At 32.6% G+C, this 25866-nt stretch overlaps 1 protein-coding gene across 10 annotated transcripts in view; it reads left to right on the top strand.

Annotated features, from left to right (window-relative positions):
* LOC127710447 (uncharacterized) overlaps nucleotides 1-25866 on the top strand; it is a 113250-nt gene that overhangs the window by 8876 nt on the left and 78508 nt on the right. For 4 of the 10 annotated variants that reach the window (XM_052216294.1, XM_052216291.1, XM_052216293.1 and 1 more), the window contains 2 exons: nucleotides 1168-1331; nucleotides 4924-5137. The exons of 1 other annotated variant lie outside the window; for it this stretch is intronic. In XM_052216294.1, the coding sequence (XP_052072254.1) occupies nucleotides 1168-1331; nucleotides 4924-5137 (378 nt within the window). Of the gene's footprint in view, nucleotides 1-1167; nucleotides 1332-4923; nucleotides 5138-10008; nucleotides 12122-17264; nucleotides 17307-19060; nucleotides 19255-20271; nucleotides 20396-22635; nucleotides 22800-24178; nucleotides 24393-25866 lie in introns of those variants that run through there. 5 more of the 10 variants (XM_052216296.1, XM_052216297.1, XM_052216295.1 and 2 more) reach the window with 5 other exon arrangements.

Here is a 25866-nt window from a genome sequence, read left to right as displayed (position 1 = left end):
ATTTCAGTCGACCTTCCTCCTTTCTCTTTAGGAGCAGATTTTGTGCAAGGAGCTTTACCCTTCTGAGGAATTCCGTATGGTGTGAACATGCCCGAACGTAAAGTATCAATTGAGGTATGAAATCGTTATACGATGCGGCAGAGGATAGGTTACTGCTTTGAAATGGGAAGTTGACAATTAGAAGGTTGTCAATAAACTCACATTTTAATAAAGTAGTTTCATTTTGTCATATAACGATTTATTTTAACACTACCTATGAATTATTATAATGGAAATTCGTTCAGGTAAGTCTAGGTACAAACATACAAAGTAGCGCCAGTAACCCCATTAAACCGCCCTGTAAAGGTGTATTTTTAAAAATTCATATGCTTCAGTAAATCTTATGTTTTATGTATAGCGAAATGTATTAATATAATTAGAATAGTTGTATATCTGCTTCATAATTACAAATACATTAGCCTGAAATAGGAGTAGATTCAATTTCAGTCCTATTTCTTAGAAATGTGTCACCTTTTTTTTACCCTTTTACTATTATGTGATTTTATATGTGACGCACCCCTCGCATTTTGACCCTTTATTTGAAAAGTAAAGAATATGGTATATAGAGAAAATTTCATCAAAATATTTGTGGGCGAGAGTTCTTCACAAAGTTAGATTTTGCATGGCTTAAAAAAAAAATTAAATGAATGTACGATATCCATTTTTGTCGATGAAGGGCTTTTAAATGAGGTAATGGATTGGATCTTTCAATTGAGCATGGGGAATAGTAGTGTGAAGAGTAGAAAAGTCAAACGTTTTGATATTACTGCAAAATTGTAGAGATTGGAATAGTGTATTTTTCAGTTAATGTACATTGTAGCTCTTTAAAAATTTTAAAATCCACACCCCTAGTTGAATATACCGCGTACCTTATTATAATATTTCAAAGACCATCTTTTTCGTACAAAGAATTGTGGTAAGGACTTTAGAAAATTGTTTAGTCGAACATTTATACAAATGGCTACATATCGTTTTTTATTAGGATGATTTTGATGATTAGGTATCCAATATTAAGACAGGAAATCAGAAAATATATGTCCAAAGGGGAATCAAAACGTAATTTAACCCTAAATAATTTGTTGAATCTTAAGCAATTATAGTTTACATCTGATTGAACTGACATTACAGGAACAATGATGTTAAACTTGTTAAAAAATTGATAAAGAAAGGTGCAGATGTTAACTTAGTTGCCAGAGGAGATCAGCATACAAATTATGAAAACAGTGTGCCACCCATATTCTATGCTGCAAACAACAGTAGCGTTGATATTGTAAAACTTCTGATTGATGCAGGTACGTGGTGTAATGCGGAGGTTGGGTTTGTCAGTTTGATTTCGACTTATGAATCCCGTTGGTATCTTCCGCCTCTCTTTTTCTAAAGTAGAAGTTGTGTAGGCATCCTGGTTATGTACAAAGCATATAAATATGTTATGCTGATTTAAAGGTCCTTTGCACTTTCCACGTAACTTAAAAGTTTTACAGAAGATTACGTCGAGAATTGAACTTTTTGTCTCGCCTGCGACGAAAGTCGCAGCAGTAGATTACAGGTATTACAATCCGGAGGCGACGGCTTAAACAGTTTTTTAGAGCTTTATATTTCAGAAGGTAAAAGTCCTGGATGTTTAATACCTTGTATGCAGATACCCTATGTTTAGAAGTTTCCGTCTGGCATATGTCCATTGTCCTTGATCTCATTGTCATGGTTCAGCGACTGCTTAAAATACAATTGGTTTTTTTTAGCTGACCTTTCTAAAGAAAATGTGAGCTTTTGCCATCACTTGGCGTCCGTCGTCGTCGTCCGTCCTGTGTAAACTATTTCAAACATATTCTCTAAAACTACTGAACTAATTCCAACCAAACTTCAGCTGAATGATCCTTAGGGTATCTATAATAAAGTGTGTGTTTTATTTTCTGTTTCGTCAAAAAACATGGCCGCAATGGCTAATAATAGAACATAGGGGTAAAATTCAGTTTTTGGCTTATATCTAAAAAACTAAAGCAATAAGAGCAAATCTTACAGGGGTAAAAATGTTCATTAGGTCAATTTCTATCAGCCCAGAAATTTTCAGATGAATCTAACAACCTATTGTTGGGTTGCTGCCACTAAATTGGTAATTTAAGGAAATTTTGCAGTTTTTGGTTATTATCTTGAATATTATTATAGATAAAGATAAACTGTAAACAGCAAAAATGTTCAGCAAAATAAGATCTACAAATAAGTTTAATATGACCAAAATTGTCAATTGCCCTCTTAAGGAGTTATTGTCCTTTAAGGACAATTTTACACAATTTGTTTATCATGTTTTCTAACTTTAAAAAATCTTCTTCTCTGAAACTACTGAACCAAATTAAACCAAACTTAAGCTGAATGATTCTTAGTTTATCTAGAATTAAGTTTGTGTTTTATTTTTTGTTTCCTCAGAAAACATGGCTGCCATGGCTAAAAATAGAACATAGGGTAAAATGCAGTTTTTGACTTATAGCTAAAAAACTAAAGCATCTAGAGCAAATCAGACATGAAGTTAAAGTATTCATAGGTCAAGGTGAACCTGCCCTGAAATTATCAGCCAAATCGGGTATCTGATTTTTAGGTTATTGCCCCTGAATTGATGATTTTAAGGAAATTTTGCAGTTTTCGGTTATTATCTTGAATATTATTATAGATGAAGATAAACTGTAAACAGTAAAAATGTTCAACAAAGTAAATCTACAAATAAGTTTTATATGACAAAAATTGTCAATTGACCCCTTAATGAGAGTTATTGCCCTTTAAAGACAATTTTTCATAATTTGTTCATCTAGTTTGCTTACTTTAAAAAATCTCCTCCTTTGAAAATACTGAATCAATTTCAGTCAAATTTGGGCTGAATGAGTTTCAGAATATCTTGTATAAATTTTGTATTTTATTTCAATGTACGTCAAGAAACATAGCCACTATGGCTAAAATGGAACATAGGGGTAAAATGCATTTTTTTTGCTTTTGAAGAAAATATGACAGATACAAAGAACATTTAAATGGCATTTTTAAGCTACTCATTAATATATATTGAAAAGCAAAAATAATCATTGATGAAAGATTTAAGCAAAGAATTACAGGTGAGCGATTCAGGCTCTTGAGAGCCTCTTGTGTTATGTGCATTTTTTATTTATTATAAGTAATATGATAACTATATTTGTTATATGGGTTCCTTGCGAGGTCTACATGTTCGTCAGAGATGATTTGTATGACCTCGACCTCATTTCATGGATCAGTGAACATGTGATATGGTCTAATTTTCAGACACTATAAGCAATAGGTCAACTATCTTTGGTGTATATAATGATTGAAACGTTTATATGTCTGTCTGTCAAGTTTATCTTATCTTTACCTCATTTTCATGATTCGTTAGTCAATGTAAAGTTTCATGGTTATTTTTAATTGTTTTCAGACACTGTAAGCAATAGGTTAACTATATTTGGTGTATAGAATGACTGAATGGTGTATATGACCTTGACCTGATTTTCATTGTTCATTGTTCAATTTTCAAATCTTTGTAATTACTAGGTTTGGTTCTCGGATACCATAAGCAATAGGTTAACTATATTTGATGTATGGTATGATTGTATGATGTACATGTCAGTCTGACAGGGTTCTTTTGACCTTGACCTCATTTACAATGATCATTGATAATGTTTATTGTGTTTGAAAATTATAGTAAAACCTTCATATAACTCGCTTTCAAAATAAATTCAATCATGATAAGTAAAACAGGCGAGAAATTTCAGCGTGTGCACTCTTGTTAAATTAAGATTTTGTATCACAGTTGAAAAAAAATCACACTCAAAACTATACAAAACCAGCAAAGTATTGTCAGGTACGTGGTAGGAGCCTGTTATTTAGTAGTTGTCGTTTGTTTATGTGTTACATATTTGTTTTTCGTTCATTTTTTGTACATAAATTAGGCCGTTAGTTTTCTCGTTTGAATTGTTTTACATAGTTATTTCGGGGCCTTTTATAGCTGACTGTGCGGTATGGGCTTTGCTCAATGTTGAAGGCCGTACGGTGACCTGTAATTGTTAATTTCTGTGTCATTTGGTCTCTTGTGGAGAGTTGTCTCATTGGCAATCATACAACATCTTCTTTTTTATATAAAATAGGAAACTGAATATTCAGTGCACCAAATAACAAATATCGAAATAATGTACCCAAGTACCTGTGCAAAAAAGATATCAATAGGCAGGAAATCGAATGACAGTCGTAGAGAATTTGTAGAGACAAATATATGTGAATAACTGAAAAATAATGTTATCCTTTGGTAACTTTCGCCTCCCTCTGTAAAATAATGTTAGCCCACATTTCAAAAGATTAGGCTATCCATATTTTCAACCAGCAAAACATATTTGCCTTAATGATAGATAATGGTTTTATTTGTTATTTAATATTCAAGTATCAATAAATGTATTCCTTTAACCACAAAAAATAAGTTAAAAGAAAGAAAGGACAGATTAATTATCACAAACAATAATTATATGGACCTGAAAGAAATCACCGCTTTCATACATTTCGCGCGCTATATGACTTTTTATGGGGAAAAAAAACATGCATTTTCCAATGTAGAAGCAAAACTACGATCAGGTATTAGGGAGAATATTCAGAGCTTATTGTGGCATCAAATTGAGCAGATTACAATATTTTTAATATACCTATCTACCTCTATAATCTATCTTACAATCAAAATTCTTAGCATAATCATCTCTATGTACAAGTAAAATAAAACGGCTATATTTTCTACATTACTTAATTTGATCTTGCTGCTCTTACTCTGCCAAATGTACTTCCGACATATGTGTAGGACATTTGCATTGCAACATTCATTAAACGCACATGTAGTATATTATATTGAAGGGGTGGACATTAACAGATTCCAGGGACTTCCACAGTGTATCAATTTACAGAAACCACCTGACACACGTGCAATTATTGGTCCAAATCGGTTTCAGTATTTTGGATTTACAAGACATTCCAGTGGTCCTCAAATGTTTTTAAAAGTACTCGAGCAGTATTTAAATGCTGGCGTGAAACTTAATAGTACATCTTGGGGACCATGTCTCTTTTTAGGGTAAGTTTTGTTTTATTTTCTGTCGAAGTTTTAATTGGATCTGGTTAAAATTCGATCATTAAAGAATATAATAAGATACAAGCTTAACCTTCCAAAAAGGCACGGAGTGATACTCTCAAATTTAATTTTTACAATAAAAGTTAAACATAATTGATGCTTTAAATTAACTTTGTTCAGAGGGTAACACATACTTTGTTGACGTTATATACTTGCGTGTTAATTTGCTATACTTACTTCTAACGTGCACGTTCTAGATCAATATTTTCTAAACTGTATATTACAATAGACAAGAAATTAACATAGAACATATAAATATCTAATAAAGCACTGAGTGAATGCACAATGGACAGAGCTATTTATATCTATATGCAGTTGGTGATATGTTAATGAATACCGTACATCAGAAACCCCAAGGTTGACTGAGGAATAGAAATATGGTCACTTGGTCTTATTCCGACCGGCAGTAAAACCTTCGGGTTGGGCGTCCGTTTGGCTTTGCGGGATGTACAAGTACTCCGTCACGTCCGGTCAGCATGGGGACGTTAAATCCGATGCCTCGGGTAAAGAGAGTGCTACACTCTCAGCACGCCAAGAACCCTTGCAACAACTCTTTGAGCGGTCCGTAGATGGCCTTTTGCAAGGTACAATTTCTGTCCCTATCCAATATACCCTCATTTTCTAGTGGCAGTTAAAATTTACACAGGTTTCATCTTATTCACATTATGATATACGATTGATTGATTGATTGATTGTTGGCTACATAACGTCCAGTAGAAATATTTCATGCAAATATTTCATGCAAATATTTATTGCTAGTATTCTTGTCTTCCATTTATGCTTGTGTGCTTTGTCCATATGCCATTTTGTTTTTCTTTGTTGGCATAATTGTTTGTTTTTATAGTGATTAAGATTAATACACAATATTGACTACTGAATACCCCAATTGTTTGACATTTTTACCTTTTATATCTGTTTGTTTTGTTCACACATTGTTGTGAATATAATGAAATTTTATGCGACTGTTATACAAGTGAGAGGTTTAGTCCACCATTTTCTACATAAGGAAATGCCTGTCCCAAGTCTGGAATATGACTGGGTTTTTTTTTCATTCGTTCGTTCTGAATTTCATTCGAGTTCAGTATTTTTGATTTTTACTTTTATCCCGATCTTCATCTCGGACGGCCTCTATTACAGGACGTACCTATTGTATTTATTATACGACCGCAAAAATTGAAAATTTTTTGGTCGTATATTGGTATGACGTTGTCGTCGTCGTCGTCGTCGTCGTCGTCGTCGTCTGGCGTCGTCCGGCGTCGTCCGAAGACACATTGGTTTTCGCACTCTAACTTTAGTTTAAGTGAATGGATCTCCATGAAATTTTACCATAAGGTTCAATACCACGAAAGGAAGGTGGGGATTGATTTTGGGGGTTATGGTACCAACAGTTAAGGAATTAGGGGCCAAAAAGGGGCCAAAAATAAGCATTTTTGTAACTTCCAGACAATAACTTGTGTGTAAGTGTATGGATCTCTCTGACATTGTACCACAAGGTTCCATATCACAAAGGGAAGGCTGTAATTGATTTTGGGGGTAATTGCCTCAAAATTTTAGGAATTAGGGGCCAAAAAAGGGGCAAAAAACAAGCATTTTTCTAGTTTCATGACAATAACGTGTGTGTAAGTGTTTGGATATTTCTGAAATTGTACTACAAGGTTCCATATCACAAAGGGAAAGCTGGAATTGAGTTTGGGGGTAATTGCCCGAAACGTTTAGGAATTGGGGGCCAAAAAGGGGCCAAAAATAAGCATTTTTCTAGTTTCCAGACAATAACTTGTGTTCAAGTGTATGGATCTCTCTGAAATTGTACTGCAAGGTACCATACCACAAAGGGAAGGCTGGGAATGAGTTTGGGGGTGATGAATCATAAGGGGGTTCAAAAAATTTGGGGGGGGGGATTTTTTTTTTCTTTTAAAATTTTCCATTTTAAGTTGGTTATTTCTGATTAATATTTAAAAGCAATTAATAATGATATGGTAGGAGATACACACCAAACAGGATGTGTAAATTATTATATAATAAGTATTGTGCAATAGCAAGAAATTTTCAATTGCACAGTATTGCACAATTGCAAGAAATCTTCAATTGCACAGTATTGCGCAATAGCAAGAAATCTTCAATTGCACAGTATTGCGCAATAGCAAGAAATATCCAATAGCACAATATTGCGCAATAGCAAGAAATTGTCAATTGTACAGTATTGCACAATAGCAAGAAATATTCAATTGCACAGTATTGTGCAAAAGAAGATACTTCGTATAAATTGCTTATTTCTTGATCAATTTCAATGGGGTTTTATTCTTGAATTCTTGGGGTTCTTTAATATGCTGAATCTAACCGTGTATTAAGTTTTTGGATTTTGGGCCCCGTTTTTAAATTGGTCCACATTGAGGTCCAAAGGGTCCAAAATTTAACTTTGTTTGATTTCATCAAAAATTGAATTATTGGGGTTCTTTGATATGCCGAATCTAACCGTGTATTTAGATTCTTAATTTTTGGTTCCGTTTTCAAATTGGTCTACATTAAGGTCAAAAGGGTCCAAAATTAAACTTAGTTTGATTTTAACAAAAATTGAATTTTTAGGGTACTTTGATATGCTGAATCTAAACATGTATTTAGATTATTGATTATGGGCCCAGTTTTCAAGTTGGTCCAAATCGGGGTCCAAAATTAAACTTTGTTTGATTTCAACAAAAATTAAATATATGGGGTTCTTTGATATGCTGAATCTAACCATGTATTTAGATTTTTGATTTTTGGGCCCCGTTATCAACTTTGTCCACATTGAGGTCAAAAGGGTCCAAAATTAAACTTTGTTTGATTTCATCAAAAATTGAATTCTTGGGGTTCTTTGATATGCTGAATCTAACCATGTATTTAGATTTTTTATTTGTGGACCCGCTATCAAATTGGTTCATATTGAGGTCAAAAGGGTCCAAAATTAAACTTTGTTTGATTTCATCAAAAATTGAATTATTGGGGTTCTTTGATATGCCAAATCTAACCGTGTATTTAGATTTTTAATTTTGGGTCCCGTTTTTAAATTGGTCTACATTAAGTTCCAAAGGGTCCAAAATTAAACTTAGTTTGATTTTAACAAAAATTGAATTCTTGGGGTTCTTTGATATGCTAAATCTAAACATGTGTTTAGATTTTTGATTATGGGCCCAGTTTTCAAGTTGGTCCAAGTTGGGGTCCAAAATTAAACTTTGTATGATTTCAACAAAAATTGAATATATGGGGTTCTTTGATATGCTGAATCTAAACATGTATTTAGATTTTAGATTTTTGGTCCAGTTTTCAAGTTGGTCCAAATTGGGGTCCAAAATTAAACTTTGTTTGATTTCAACAAAAATTGAATATATGGGGTTCTTTGATATGCTGAATCTTACCATGTATTTAGATTTTTTATTTGTGGGCCCGCTATCAAATTGGTTCATATTGAGGTCAAAAGGGTCCAAAATTAAACTTTGTTTGATTTCATCAAAAATTTAATTATTGGGGTTCTTTGATATGCCAAATCTAACCGTGTATTTAGATTTTTAATTTTGGGTCCTGTTTTTTAAATTGGTCTACATTAAGGTCCAAAGGGTCCAAAATTAAACTTAGTTTGATTTTAACAAAAATTAAATTTTTGGGGTTCTTTGATATGCTGAATCTAAACATGTGTTTAGATTTTTGATTATGGGACCAGTTTTCAAGTTTGTCCAAGTTGGGGTCCAAAATTAAACTTTGTTTGATTTCAACAAAAATTGAATATATGGGGTTCTTTGATATGCTGAATCTAAACATGTATTTAGATTTTAGATTTTTGGCCCAGTTTTCAAGTTGGTCCAAATTGGGGTCCAAAATTAAACTTTGTTTGATTTCAACAAAAATTGAATATATGGGGTTCTTTGATATGCTGAATCTTACCATGTATTTAGATTTTTTATTTTGTGGGCCTGCTATCAAATTGGTTCATATTGAGGTCAAAAGGGTCCAAAATTAAACTTTGTTTGATTTCATCAAAAATTGAATTATTGGGGTTCTTTGATATGCCAAATCTAACCGTGTTTTTAGATTTTTAATTTTGGGTCCCGTTTTTTAAATTGGTCTACATTAAGGTCCAAAGGGTCCAAAATTAAACTTAGTTTGATTTTAACAAAAATTGAATTCTTGGGGTACTTTGATATGCTGAATCTAAACATGTGTTTAGATTTTTGATTATGGGACCAGTTTTCAAGTTTGTCCAAGTTGGGGTCCAAAATTAAACTTTGTTTGATTTCAACAAAAATTGAATATATGGGGTTCTTTGATATGCTGAATCTAACCATGTATTTTGATTTTGGACATTGGACCATAATAGGTAAATTAAAAAAATTGAAGTTCTTAGACCACATTCTTTCTGTGTCAGAAACCTATGATGTGTCAAATATTTAATCACAATCCAAATTCAGAGCTGTATCAAGCTTGAATGTTGTGTCCATACTTGCCCCAACTGTTCAGGGTTCGACCTCTGCGGTCGTATCAAGCTGCGCCCAGCGAAGCATTTTATTTTTAATTTGTTCTCGTTCTGAACATGCATATTATACTTGAGACATAAAACATATGTGCAAATATTTCAAGTTGTATAACAAGAATAAAAGAAGTAAGATGAAAAATAAGTGTAATTAGGTTTATTTCATACACGGAATTCAATTTATTGAAGTCCCATATAATAACTATCATAACAAAGCCAGAAAGCGAATCGATGACACATGATCTGTATTTCAGTCAGATTGGTAATGTCCGCCTCTTTATTACAATTGATAACTTTCTTTCATATATTACAGACGAGGTAAGGTTTATGAGGCAAATCGTCCAACGACCTTACACATATCCGGACCGTGGTTTATTTGTACTACAGCAATAATTTTACTACAACATGGAGTGGATCCGAACTTGTATAAATTTGTAGACGTTTTACGTCAACAAGGGGAACACTGCATGTTCTCTCGACAAAATGATTACTGTATTGATGACAAGACATTTGTGGCAACATTTTTGGCTGCTGGGTATGATCTAACCGTATCTGATATGTATAGCTATGAAAACGATTACTTTAAACATGAAACTGACTATCACATAGTGAACGATTTTGGAAGACCGCCAAGTTTAAAGCGTCTTGTTCGAGCACTAATTCGGAAACACATCAGATCCGTTAATATGGACACATCTGTATTCCCGGTAATCGACAAGCTTACACTTCCTACGATTCTTAAAGATTTTTTAAAACTGTATGACGTTAGTCCTGCAGATATGTCGTCGATTGTTTGCAACCAACACAGACGATAATTACTGTACAGTAAAGTGTATAAAAGTGTTTCTTTCCTTGAAATTCTTCAGAGCCTCACTTTCGATCATTTTTAGTTCAACCTGTCACTCAAGAATGTATATGATCCCATGAATTTGCACAACACACGACGAATATTTTACCTGATTCGCGGAAGCACGATAATTAAAAATTGAACGAAATTACCTTTTAGCTTTATGTAACCAAACTGTGTACAGTTCTCTTAACTGTTGCCTGCCTCGGTGGTCTCGTGGTAGCGTTTGCCTCGAGTGCGAGAGGTCGTGGGTTCGAACCACGGCCGGGTCAAAACCAAACACTTTAGAATTGGTATTTGCTGCTTCTCCGCTTAACATGCGGCATTAAGAAGTAAGAGCCAAGACTGCTAGGAATAATGTGTCCGTGTAAGGTGACATGTCTTCCTTTGGACTGTTTTCTTGTCATCATCATCATCCTAATTTTCATCCTTATCTTCCTCCTCCTCCTCCTCATCATCATCATTGCATTATTCATCATTGTATCATTCAGCGTTGCACCATTTCAATATTCCATTTGCATCTGAACAATAATCTGTGCAGGATTCATTCAGAACCTTCTAAAAGACAAAAAGAAAAACACCTTACGAAATTCTTTAATTTTACTTTCAGATATATTGATGATGTCCTATCACTGCATAACCCATATTTCAGTCAGTACTTGCATCTCATATATCCCAGTGAACTTGAAATTAAGGATTCTACTGATACTAGAAGGACTGCTTCATACCTTGATCTTTTCCTCAATTTTGACACAGACGGACGATTCAGACTAAAATCTATGACAAACGGGATGATTTCAACTTCCCAGATATTAATTTCCCATTTCTCAGCAATAACATACCCTCTGTCCCGTCGTATGGTGTTTACATATCTCAATTGGTACGTTATGCTTGTGCATGTTCACACTATACGCAGAAACTGATTCAACAGAGTTATGAGAAGGAAAGATTAAAAATGACAGTCCGTAAATTTTATGGACACAATCACAAATTGGTTGATCTATACGATGTGTCTGTGTCTAAACTAACTAACGACATTTTTACCACGTCTTAGATTGTGGTTAACCATCTATGTCGTCTTGTCTGCTTATTACCGAATGTGACCTATTCCTGAATATGACTGTTTTGTCGAGTGTGAATTGGCATTGCTATACGACGTGTCTCGGTATTAATATATCTAACATTCATGTATTTAGTATTTTGTTATGTCTTATGTTCGCTGTTGGAGACGACGTGGTTCGGTATTTATATATCCCACTTTCGGGCATTTTGTTGTTACTTTCTTATTCGTTGGGTCATTTTGTGCTGGGTTGTTGTCTGTTTATTTCGTTTGTGGTTTTAATTCTGTATTTTCGGTACATTTCATATATGTCTTATTTGTCAGTATAGCCGAGTTACTCGTGGTTCGTCTACAGGGTTTTTGTTTTATGTTGTTTGTTTTCGTGTGTGTTTACTGTTTTGTCTTACATGATCTTGCCTTATATTGCAGTTATTTTTTTTTTATTTCTATATGTATGTAAAAGTTAAGATTAAAAATCAGCTACTTCATTTATAAGATTTAAAGTTTAAAGCAACAATATGCACAGGATTTTGTTGTTTATACAGTTTTAATTTAGAAGAAAAACCGACAGGGTAAGAAAATACAAATAATAACACCATTACAAACACAATTCAATTTAAATATTCTTGTCATGGCTAGAAAATACATTAAATAACACCATTACAAACTCAATCCCAGTTTAATATTCTTGTACGTGTCTATAATACAAATCTATTTTATTTTTAGAAATTTACCTGTGATAATATAAACGTCACAAAAAATATGTCACTTTTTGTGACGTTGATTCATTCATGTGACACGCAGTTCATATTTCGTTTGTGGTGTCCTTGTGTGCTGTCGTAAATTCATGGGAGGTGTCCGTTGTTATTCTGCGGTTTACATGTTGTAATGTACTATTATATTATTTATTTATGTATTTCTCTGTGCTGAGTATTTTTATCTATAAAATTCAGACGTGGTCATGTAATAAAGAAATATTTTTGGTTAACTTTTATCGTTAACGGTTGGTAAACTATAACGATAGAACCGTGTTTTATGTAGGACAACTATTTGGGGACAAAGTCCCAAATTATGGTAGAAAACAAATTAAAAAAAAATCAATCTACTAATGAACTCAAAATCGTTTACTTTTTTTTCAGACTTTTTTTAGCTTCCCGCATCTGCGCAGAAATCTTTTCAGGTATCGGTTAGCTTGGGATTTGAGTAAAATGTTATGGGGACGCCCCCTTTAACAGTAAGCCAATCAATAAAACTAAAAATCAATATACTAATGAAATCATAATCGTAAACATTTTTTCTAACTTTTTCCAACATTTGCATTTGCCCTGTTGCGGTTCTGTTGACGGACGATTCCATGTACGTCATACGATTATATAGCATTACCCCAAAAAGAATATGGACAACAACACAATCACAATAAAATGTGTATCCTTTTGATTTAATTTCTTGATTTATGATAGACTTTGCTTTAATTCTGTTTTGTTTTTTCGTTTTTCGTTTGACATTTAACAAAAAAACATGAAGATTCAAAGTAGTATGAAGTCATATAACATTTGTCAATTGGTCATCGCCATGACTGATGATCATTTTGACACTTGTTGTTTATGATACAGATCCGCTCCTTAACAACTCAAAAGATGGTCGATGCTTCATAGCAACACGTCTGCTTGCTAACATTAAAATAACAGAGTTTTCTGTTTTTTTTAAATACCAACTAATTTTTTTTTAATTCAGATTTTTATATGATAAAAAACGTTACCTGGTGATAGCGTTTCTTTGTTTACATTGCAAATGACGTCACAAATTAATTCCCTAATCGGAAACGTTTCAGTATTTCCGTTTCTTTTTCAACAGATTCTGAAGTTAAAATACTCCTTAAGTTTTTGGGGAAACTCACCGCAGATCTGATAATCGATTAGGCAGATTTTTATTTTTGTATCTGTACATAGATCCGTAACACGTCGACTTTGCATGTTCTGTTATCCGAACACTCAGGCTTTTTTAAAATTAGTGATCTCACGTTCTTGTGCTCTTCAGGAAAATTAACTTAAAATCGTTCTTATTATTTTATTTAATGCGGAGTCCACTCATAGATGAGGGCCTGGATGGGGTTTTAAGAATAGAAAGTAATTGAAAAAATGTGCAGAACAAATATCAAAAATAAATTAAGAATAGAGAAAAAATATGGCTAAAAAGTAAAGAATAGAGTGTAATGGGGCACTCAAATATAAAGAATAGAGAATAATAGGGCACTCAAATACAAAGAGCAGAGAATAATAGCAAAAAATATAAAGATTACAGAAAAATGACCTAAACAATTAAAGAATACAGAAATGAGAGACCCCATCAAGACCCTCATAGATTTGTAATACAAAATGCAGAATAAAATTCACCATAAAAAATAGAATATCAATGGGATGTAATTGATTTAGTTTTTGTTTTTGACAAATCTATGCAGAGAAAACAAAACTATATTGATCTTGTTTGATATTTCATAATCGAGTCTATGTACAAACTAATCGGGGTAATAAAAATTTCGACATCAAAGAAACATTTTAAGACGTCACAGTACCCAAATTGCACCCATTTAGCAAAAATAGCAGCAGAAATCTTACAAGTTTTACCTAGAGACCAAATAATTTGTTTTTTTTATAATTTGACATTATGTACACCTTTCAACATAGCTAAATATATTTAGATAAACATAAAACAAACGTTCACAGTATATATCAACAGATGAAATATTTACTGGAGAAAGTAAAATCTAATTAACGTCGCCATGCGACGTCCACAAAAAGTAAACTTTTAAAAATGAGCAATTAAAATATGTTACAGGCATCCATTTCTTAAAAAAATAACAGTAAGTATGGACTATTGTCAAATTGCTCTATATATTTGTAGAAATAAAACAAAACATCAGTTATTCCATTTTAACGGATGTGAATTTAAGAATGGATGCAATTTGGGTACTCCTCATTACAGAATCATGGATCGTTTGGAGGTCGGTTCTAACCCATTTTTCTATGATTCAATGTGGATTCAAAATTAAATTGGTGGTAGAAAGGGATAAATCTACAAAATAAACACAGAATGGAAACTTTTGTCTTGATCGTAAATAAACGTAGGTGAAAATACTGTCAAAATAGGTGCAATTTGGGTACCCTCACGTTAGGAAGGTGAATTAACTTGGTTATAGTACATTTTTGGTATTCAGCGTTATAATAAGGTGCATACAAATTTAATAACGGTGATAATTAATACTAATAAAGTTTGACATCACTTATCGTGAAATTCAATGTATTAGGAAATAAGCATTTTATGACATAACATTTTTTAAACGCAGCAAATTAAATGGTACCTTTTAATAAAATATTTAAAAATGAACGCACAGAACAACTTTTCTTTATCATATATTTCAATAATTTTATTAGTTACAAACTTACTACCAAAGGAAAAAGAAGTGACACTTAAACGAAGAATTGAATATAACTATTGACATATATTTAATTTATTTTAAATTATAAAATCATTCTACACGGTATGTGTCATTTACATCTACATATCTTCATAATGTACCTACAGGTCATGAGCAGAATCGACAAAACTTTTCTTTTTTGTTTTCTCCATGCATGGCTTAGCATCACAAGAGTAAAAAAAAAAACAAAAAAAGATACAATGACAAGTAAAAAAGAGAAATCAGCTTCACATCACCAGATCTATTAGTAAAAAGTAAGAAATTTGAGGTGTTTATAAAAATAAGGAGATGTGGTATGATTGCCAATGAGACAACTATCCACCAAAGTTCAAATGAAGTGAATGTAAACAATTATATGCAACCGTACGGCCTTTAACATTGAGAAAACCCCATACCGTATAGTCGGCTATAAAAGGCCCCGATATGTTTGTTTGTTGTTCTTATTTTTTTTGGCAGTCGTCAGTTAATTTAACTTTTTTTTTCTGTACGTACAGCTTACTATGCGTTATTGGATTTGCTCATTGTTGAAGGCGTATGGTGACCTATAGCTGTTAACCTTTATGTCATTACGTCATTTGGTGTCTGGTAGAAGGTTGTATATACATCTTCTTTTTTGTGTATTCTTTTCATTGAAAACCAAAAAGATTGACTGCCGGACTATATAAAAACCACGAAACTGTTGAACTTTTAACTAGTTGCAGCCCTCAAGCTTCAATAATGTTATTGTCTATTGTATTGGTGGTACAGTGTCTGACATCCAGATTCTTACTTTATCATCATCCCATGTTCCGTGTAACCTGAGATTACTATATCAGTCAGAGTGGTTATAGGAATCTCAGATGTAACAATTCAGTTTGCGAATTTATCCTACAGGTTGACTTTGTAAGTGTTTGTGCACATAGCATAACTCATAATTGTTGTACATAAGGGAAATGATGCACGGTAATCTGCAGAGGAGCTAGATACATGTCGTAAAACAGGTATCATTGTTTTGTCACGGTGTTTTACATGCAGTTCTTTTTCAGTGGTTATCAATGTGTGCAGGTACGTGGTTTAATCAGTAATTCTGACGTAACAAGACCTACGTGTACCCCTTTCAATTTTTGTTTTTTTTTTGTTTTTTGTTGGTTTATAATTTCTGTATTAAATCAATCAATCGGTCAAAATATAATACCTCTATACTTGAAAAAGTATTATATCTTTTTAAAGGTTCACTGTAAATGCATCATACTTTTTGCAATTTTGTAAATGGCTAGCTTTTACAGAGGCTTCCAAAGATTTTGAAAAGTATTAACAAATGTATGATACAAAAATAACAGGCATATATTTTAATTTTAACATTTAGATAGAATTTCAATTTCACCTAAATCATCAGATTATCTACATTTTCGATAAAGATAAAAATATCAATTTACGTATGCATTATAACAATTATCAATCAAGTGAAAATAGTTTAAATAGACGTTTTACAAAGTTTTGTTTTCTTTTTCACACTATGTCAGTGGCATGTGAAATGTGTATTGCCAGGTTCTTTAATTATAGGTTAACCTCGGTTATAGAGTGATCAGCGTATCTTAGGAAAAGTTTTACATGCAGTGATGCCCAGATGCTGTATCTAACGAGCTAAATCCTTGCTGAGACGCATATAATACTTCTAATAATATGAATTATATGTTTCTGTTTTTATGTATAAATCATGTTTTTAATTAAATTCAGTTACTTCCTCACCAGAAATCATGCTGGGAATTGCAATACATGTTTAAATATATAAATCTGCTGTTAACGGGATATCGTAAAGTATTCTAAATGTTTTCTGACTTCGTCCCCTTTCACAGGTAACACCTGCCTCATGTTAATTTACGATTATCTGTTAGAGCCAGAAAAAGATTTATATAGAGGGTTTTTCCCCTCGCATAGAACTACTTTTTCAACATGATTATCATTTCCAGAATTCTTTTAAATATCTACTTTTATATTATTTTTTATTGAGAAATTTTGAATATTGTTCCGGCTGGTTGGATATTGGGCATCGAATATCGAATATCGAACCGGTCGCTTATTTCACATGCATGTATTTCCGCCTTTAGTAACTGATCACATGTAAATTACTGGTAATCTATAAATAGGAATGATATATACCATATATATATATATATATATATACATCGTCATTTTATCATTACACGTGTTAAATATCATTTAAGTAGTTGTTTATCGTATGAAGAATAGGTATGTATTTGTTAATCAATAAGATTCTAAGTAATTTTATAGTTCAATCAACAGTTTCTGTTCTACTAGATCAAATATTATTTCCTCAGGTATGCAAACAATCGAAAAGATTGTACATTTGATTCAAGGAGTATGAACAAATCTGAACAGCATTAATCAAAGTTTATGACTATTTTTTTCAATTGTTTCATGAACAATTACTCCATGTTTTTATTATAGTTTGTTTGAAACGTATAATGATGTAACAACTAACCTTTTTATTTCTATATTATTATTATTTTATATTAACACTATATATTGTTTCTGCTAGCGCTTTCACCCAATCTCCTACGGTTCATCAGACATAATTGACGTCGTTAATAGTAACGACTTGTGACATTACTTCATAGTAAAGTCCTTCGGTCGTCGTCATATAAATACGGAATAATGTTTGCGGACCGAAGTTCACTTTCTATCCAAGGATGGATTATACAGTTGAACAAGTAGTGTTCCTGCGCATCACGCGAAATATTTTTTTCAGTCCTCATCTTAATGAAAGGATATATTTAAAATTTTCCCTTTCATCATTTGTCAAATTGTCCAGAACATGTACGATTCCTAATAAACGTGTCCTTTATCTGCTGTTTGTGGACTCTGAATCATTAGCTGTCGTTCATATTTGTTTTTCGTCTATTGTTTTGTCAGATTGTATATTTTTTCGTTTGAATTAATTCCCAATTTGTTATGACGGGTCCTTTATAGCTGACTATACGGTATGGATTTGCTCATATTTAAAGGCCGTAAGTTGGCCTATAATTGCTTAAATCCGCTTCATTTGTACTCTTATGGTTGTCTAATGTAGACGCCTTCAAATTCGTGCATTTTCCCTTTACATTTCCTATGTCTCAATGTTTATGTTATCACGTCAGTCACAGTAAGAACCGATTGTTCAATGACGTCATTTACGCCGATTGACCTCGATAAACAACCCGAGATTTATCTTTGCAATCATACCACATCTTATATCTTATAATGATTATGATTCAGCTAGGCACTTATTTTACCGAAGATATGTTTTGCTTTACTTACGTAATTCTAATACGAAAAAACTGTATTTTGACCACGGGTCATGATTTTACACCCCTTGACTTAAACGATGTTTCGTTTATAGTAAATTGGAGATGTGTTCCAAATGTATGCAGTGAATATATGCCGGGCATATTTTCAAAATAGGTAATATCCTTTAATTCATTCTATGGCTTTTTCAATATGAGAATTTTTATAGACAGTTTGCCAAATATCATTCCTACAAACTTGCAAGGGTTTTTGTCCAGACTTTTGAAAACTGACCAGAATCTTGAACCACCCATGTTCTGGACAAAGCGGGATGAGGTGATCATTGTTTTAAGAGAAATCCTCCATATATAATTGTTGCATATCTAGTTCAACAATCAATCTAGTATCAATTAAAAGATTTTAAAGTTTTTTTCATTATACTGTGGTTGGTCAATCATAGTGTCTAATATTTTATGGGACATACATAAATTCAATCATGTATACGTGTAGTTTGAACAAGTGTACTTCCTTTTTTTTGTCTACATTAAAATTCTGTAAAATTTACTTTGAGCATGGCACAAGATCGTGCCTTTCTGTTCTGTTGGCAACTTTGCTGTATGGAATTAGTTTTATCGTATAAGAAGATTAAACTTACTGCTTATATTATAGTCTTGAATTTAAAAAAAAAACTATTTAACAACTGAGTTTAATTTGTTTCTATTCATTACTATAAAATACTAGAATAAAAATTAATGTTGGTTTTCGCTTTTTCTCGGCATTGTTCATTTTAATGGTTTAAATTTGTTACTTTTTCAGGAGAAAATACTTTTAATTAAGATGGGACAGCTTTTGTCTAACGCAAAGGGAGTGAGATGTTCTAAAGATAAGGCTCTCAAAACAGCTTGGCGAATTTGTAAGTAATAAAATTATATTTTCTTTTTTCTCATTCATTTATAAAAAGTTTGCTAATATTACAGTAGGGTGCCCAGTTAACGAATTTGATCGATTTGGGTTAACGGAATACCACCCGGCTGTATTTTATATCATTGGAAAGAAGAGAACAAGCCTCATCGAAATATTGATGTCTACAGTGGTCACGATTTTCTTAAATTTGGGTCAAAGGTCAAAGCTAAAGTAAACTTCTATGTCATATGGTCTTTGGTGGAAATTTGTCTTATTGGCAATCATACCGCATCTTCTTATTTTTTTATTCAATGCTGGATATGAATTTTGAAGCATGTGTCAAACGATTCATGTATAATAGATGCTTAGCATGTCGGAACATCTGGTCCGAATCCCATTGGATTTTGTGAAATTTCATTTTTTAAGTATTCTTTTTCTGTTTATAAAAATTGAGGACCAAAAATTCCTAGATGAGACATCTCTCAAAATAACGTAGAAGTTAGAAACTATAGGTCATCGTACAGCCTTCAACACTAAGCAAAACCTATACCGCATATTAAGTTATGAAAGGCCCCGACATTACAGTTGTTAAACAATTCAATCTAGAACATTTTTAAACTAACGATCTGATTCAAAACAATCAAAGAAAAATCAATATGATAGATTGCAACAAACTCCAACCACTAAAATACAGGCTCCTGACTTTGGACATGTACATGCAGAATGTGGCGGGGTTCAACATGTTTGTGGGCGCCCAACCCTTCTTCCATGGACAGTGGTACAACAGTACAATACAAGAACAAACTTTACAATACAAGAACAAACTGTACAATACAATAAACGAAAAACAAATAAGATATATCACAACAATAGACAAGCACTGAATTACAGGTTCCTAGTATTTTTGTTATTATGAACATTTGCAGATTATTACATATTTTATATCGTATCTTCGATAAAAAAATTATGACCGTTTTTTTCTTAAATTCATTACACTTGATATTATAACGGATATTTGTATTTACAGCTGACAGTGATAATGTTGATCGGACAATTATTATACGTGAAAAGACAGAAACGAAACGTTTTGGTGAAGTAGTTGATCGATGGACAAGACATACAGAACTAACAGCATTAACAATCGCTTGTTTGTAAGTAATAATGGGATATACCTTCATCCGTTGGTTGATATAGTCGAGCGTTTGTTTTGTCAGGTTTAATGGATTTATTCCATTTTTAATTCACCTTTGAGTTTGGTATTTTTTAGTATATTTTTTTACATATGAAGTTGAAGTTATCAAATTAAGGCACCAGTAGTTTACTGATATTCTTATAAACAAAAACAAAAGGAGCAAGACCAGTGTGTAGACAGAATAAGCGTCTCCTGCAATGCATGCATCACCTGCCATGCAAATATTAACTTAGCCAAAAAATCACCATCGGGAATAGGCATCCCGTTTGTCATCAAACTCCCACTTTTTATTTAGTAGTTTCATTTTGTCATAAAACGACTTATTTAAACATTGCTTATGAATTGGTTTATTGTTACTTATTCCGATGTCAGTCTAGCTACAAATATACAAATGTTGAAATTAAAAAATATGAAACGCATGACATTCAAACTAGGTGCTAATGTACTTAATCAACTTCATGCATGTGTTCAGCATCAGCAATATAATCCCACAATCGTATTCAGTTATTAAGGTCGAAGACTCCAAATTGCAAAGCGGATAGAAATTTTAGATGGTCAATTGAGTCATAAAACAGTCTAACAAATCTGACTGCGGATTTCTTGCGGGAAAAGAATAGGATGTAAATTTGCATACGTGTCTTAAAAGTCGCCAAAAAAAAATTACAGATCTAAAATTAAGGCGACAGTATTTTACCAGGTTTAATCCATGATTTTCTACATAAGGAAATGTCTGTACCAAGTCAGGAATATGACAGTTGTTTTCCATTTGCTTGATGTGTTTTGTCATTTGATAAAGGCCTAGACTTTCCGTTTTGATTTCAATTTTTTTGCTATTTTACTTTTTACAGAAATTCTAATCTCATAAATCAATTAAGAAGAGACAAATCAAGGTAAAAAATCTAAAACTGAGGGAACTCCACTGCGTTGACAGAGTGAGCATTTCTTGCTATGCATGATCAGCAGCCATGCTAATCCACGCTCATTCAAACTGTCACAATGGGAAAAGGTTAAAATCTGTAGAATTATAAATTGGACGAGTATTTTGGCAATTAGAGAGCTCATACTTCGAAAACATGTCGCTAGTGAGTTGAGACATATCGTAGCAGTGTTTATGTAAAGAACATATGAAGTCCATATAGTGTGACCATACAAGAGCTTAACGTATCAATTGACACGTGAATACCACACGATGGGACAGAGAATGTTACTACTGAGAAATGGGAGGTTGACAATTTGAAAGTTGAAATCATCACGTTTGTGATAGATTCTAGTTTGAAATTCATCTGTCTCACTATCGATGAAAAGATCAAGATATGAAGCAGACCTTCTAGTTTCTGTAGTATCCTTAATCTCAAATTGCACTTACTGAAATGTAGGTTATTGAATGACTGGACATCATCAATATATCGAAAATTGAAATTAAAGAACTTTGCAAGATGTTTTTCTTTTTGTCTTTGAGAAGGGATTATTATGCTTCATACGAGTACAGAAAAAAAGTCGGCATGTTTGGATGCACAATTAGTATCCATTGGAATACTGACTGTTGAAATAGCAATCCTCAAACTCAACAAATATGTAGTCGATCAAAAACTCCAGCAGTTTGATGAGATCTTCCTCTGTGTATTTGTTTTTTGTTCTGTGTAGTTCTTCACAAAGTTAAATTTTACATGACCTTAAACCAGAAATGTGATTCTACGATATCCATTTTTGTAGATGAATGTCTTTTTAATGAGACAATATATTGGATTTTTCAATTGAGCATTGGAATCGTAGTGTAAAGCCTAGAAAACTCCAAAGTTTTGATATTACTGCAAAATAGTAAAGATTGTGTACGAATAATTTGCAGTCGATCTTTAGAATTTAAAATATATATCCGAGTGACACCGCTTGTTGAATATTCTCATCATAATATTTCTTTTACTGTAAAAATAGTTTTGGTTAGGACCTGGGAAAATTGTTTAGTCGAATAGTTTTACGAACAGCTATATATCGTTCTTTATAAAAATGTTTTTGAAGTTTAGGTATCCAATATAAAGACGGGATATTTTCATCGTCTTTCTTTATATTAAAACCAAAGGATATAACAGGAAATAATAAGATGTACATCTCTTAAAGGAAAAAAAAACATAATTTAACTCCTAAATAATTTGTTTAATCTTTGGCAATTATAGTTTACATCTGATTGAACTGACATTACAGGATTAATGATGTTAAACTTGTTAAAAAATTGATACAAAAAGGAGCAGATGTTAACTTAGTTGCCAGAGGAGATCTGCATAAAAACTACGATAACAGTGTGCCACCAATATTATATGCTGCAGGCAACTGTAACGTTGACATTGTGAAACTTCTGATAGATGCAGGTACGTGGCGTAAAAGGGAGGTTAGGGTTGTTAGTTTGACTTCGACTCATGATATTAGCTATCCCCTTTGTATCTTCTGCCTCTCTTTTGTAAAGTTTACGTAGGCATCTATTTTTTCATAACTAGAAGTAAATAATACATTGCTTTTTGGGAAAGACTTGTTAACATACTGTGTGTAATTCTGTATTCTAAAATTTTCTCTGTTTTTACAATTTTAAAAAACCTATCACTTTAATGGTAGTACTTTCATTTGCAGTGGATAGATCATAATTTAAACATATATGCATGGCTACTATATATAGTTTGATTTAGATAATAGCTTGGTCATTATGTTCCACGCGATCTATGCTTATATTTACTTGTATTCCTTAGAATATTTGCTACAGAACATAAATTTGCCCTAAAAATGTAGACAAAATGACGATACAATAAATTATCACTCTTTAAAAATATGTTTTACTATACGGACACCGACCTAAATTGTTGACTAATAAACATTCATCAAAAGTAAAATCATTAGTGGTCTTCTCAATTTCTTCATATTTGAAATAGGTAAAAAGAGAGCATTCTGGTTATGTTTGAAGCATATGAATATATTATGTTTATTTAAATAAACTCATCATAGATACCAGGATTGAAATTTTGTATTTGCGCCAGACGCGCGTTTCGTCTACAAAAGACTCATCAGTGACGCTCGAATAAAAAAAAGTTAAAAAGGCCAAATAAAGTACAAAGTTGTAAGTGTCCTTTACACTTTCCACGTAACTTTAAAAGTTGTACACAAGATGGCGTCGAGTAACTGGACTTGTAGTTTTAGAATTAAGGTTTTGTAAGGAGTTAAAACTAGACAAGACCAGTAAAGTATTGTTAGATTTGTAGGAAATTGGAAGCTGAATATTCAGTTCAAACAATGATATATACAATATTGAAATAATAGTACCTGCGAAAAATGATATCAATAAGCAGGAAATCGAATGACAGTAGTACAGATATTGTAGAGACAAGTATGTGTGAATGTTAGCCCACATTTCAACAGATTATGCTATCCATATTTTCACCCAGCAAAACATGTTTGCCTAAATAATAAACAAAGGTCTTATTTGATTTTTGATATTTTAGTTTTACGATCGCGTATCGGAGAGAATATTCAGAATTTATTGTGACATCAGCATAAGCGGAATTCCATATTTGTAATACATAAACCATGTTAATGGTATCTACATCTATAATCTATCTAACAACAATAAAACGGCTATAGTTTCTATATTATTTAACTTGATTTGCTTGTTTTTACTCTGTTGAATGTACTTCCAACATATTTTGTGGGACAATTGAATATCAACATTCCTTAAAAGCACATGTAGTATATTATATTGAAGGCGTGGATATTAACAGATTCCAAGGACTTCCACAGTGTATCAATTTACAGAAACCACCCGATACACGTGCAATCATTGCTCCATTTCGGTTTCAGTATTTTGGATTTACAAGACAATGCGGTGGTCCTCAAATGTTTTTAAAAGTACTCGAGCAGTATTTAAATGCTGGCGTTAAACTTAACAGTGCATCTTGGGGTCCATGTCTCTTTTTAGGGTAAGACTTTTTTTTTTTTTAGAAAATGCTTTTTTTTAATTGCTAAGTAGTTCTGTCGAAATTGCAATCGGATCTGGTGATTCACATGAAATCTTTAAAGAATATAAACGTATACAAGTTTAACCTTCATAAAAGGTACGGACTGCTTCGCAGTATCACAAATCTGGTCGACTTTTGTTTTTGTGTTTGTTTGATTGTTCATTTAAAAGAGGTAGTTTTTATTTTTATTAAATGAGTATTTATAAGTGTCCTTTTATTTCAGTTTCGGATACTTTGATTTGTGTATCAACTATATAATTATTAGTTTATGTCTCAAATAAAGGCAACAGTAGTTTACGGATGTTCAATAGTCATAATTCGATTAAGCAAAAACAAATCCGGGTAACAAACTTAAACCGAGGGAAACACATCAACTATGAGAGGAAAACAGCGGAACAACAGAAAAACTGAATTACAACAAAAACAAACGCCAACATACATAGAAACGGACTGTCTGATAACAACTGCCATATTCCTGATTTTGTACAGGACATTTTAAGAAAAAATGGTGGGTTGAGCCTGGTTTTATGGCTAGCCAAACCTCCCGCTAATATGGCAATGTTAAAAATACCGCTAAAATGACAACACTACTTGGCAGGAATACAGTACAAACAAACGCAAGAACACTCAGCAAAGAGAAATACATAAATAAATAATATAATAGTACATTACAACATGTAAACCGCAGAATAACAACGGACACCTCCCATGAATTTACGACAGCACACCAGGACACCACAAACGAAATATAAACTGCGCGTCACATGAATGGATAAACATCACAAAAAGTGACGTATTTTATGTGATGTTTATATTATCACCTATAAACCTATCAAAGAACAGGCTTATGAAGCAAAGATCAGCGCCGTCTGTTCTGACGGTCAGACCAAGGAGAAAAAGTAAAATAACAAAAATACCGAACTCCAAGAAAAATTCAAAACGGAAGGTCCCTTATCAAATGGCAAAATCAAAAGTTCAAACACATCAAACGAATGGAAAACAGATTTCATATTCCTAACTTGGGACAGGCATTTCTTTATGTAGAAAATCTCTTTGATTAGACTGACACGAGATACCGTTAAATCAGAAATATGTTTTATTTGTCTTATGATTGAAATTGTTTTACCTAAAGGGATACGCTCGACTTGATCATCAGCTTAATTACACACCGAGATTAACACATACATTGATGTTTTAAATTAGCTGTGTTCTGAGGGTAACAAAAAATTGTTGACGTTATTTACTTGCGTGTTGTTTTGTTGTACTTACTTTTTACGTGCATGTTCTAGATCCATACTTTCGAAATTGTATATTACGATAGATAAGAAAATTACTTAGAATATGTGAATATCTATTAATTATATTTCAGTCAGCCATGAGTAAATGCAATAATAAACAGAGCCATTTATATCCATTTCGAATGTTATGCAATACT

Source organism: Mytilus californianus, unplaced genomic scaffold (assembly GCF_021869535.1).
Source record: "Mytilus californianus isolate M0D057914Y unplaced genomic scaffold, xbMytCali1.0.p SCAF_8, whole genome shotgun sequence".
NCBI lineage: Eukaryota > Metazoa > Mollusca > Bivalvia > Mytilida > Mytilidae > Mytilus > Mytilus californianus.
Note: the sequence above shows the minus strand (reverse complement) of the source record. Positions and strands in the feature narration are given on the sequence as shown.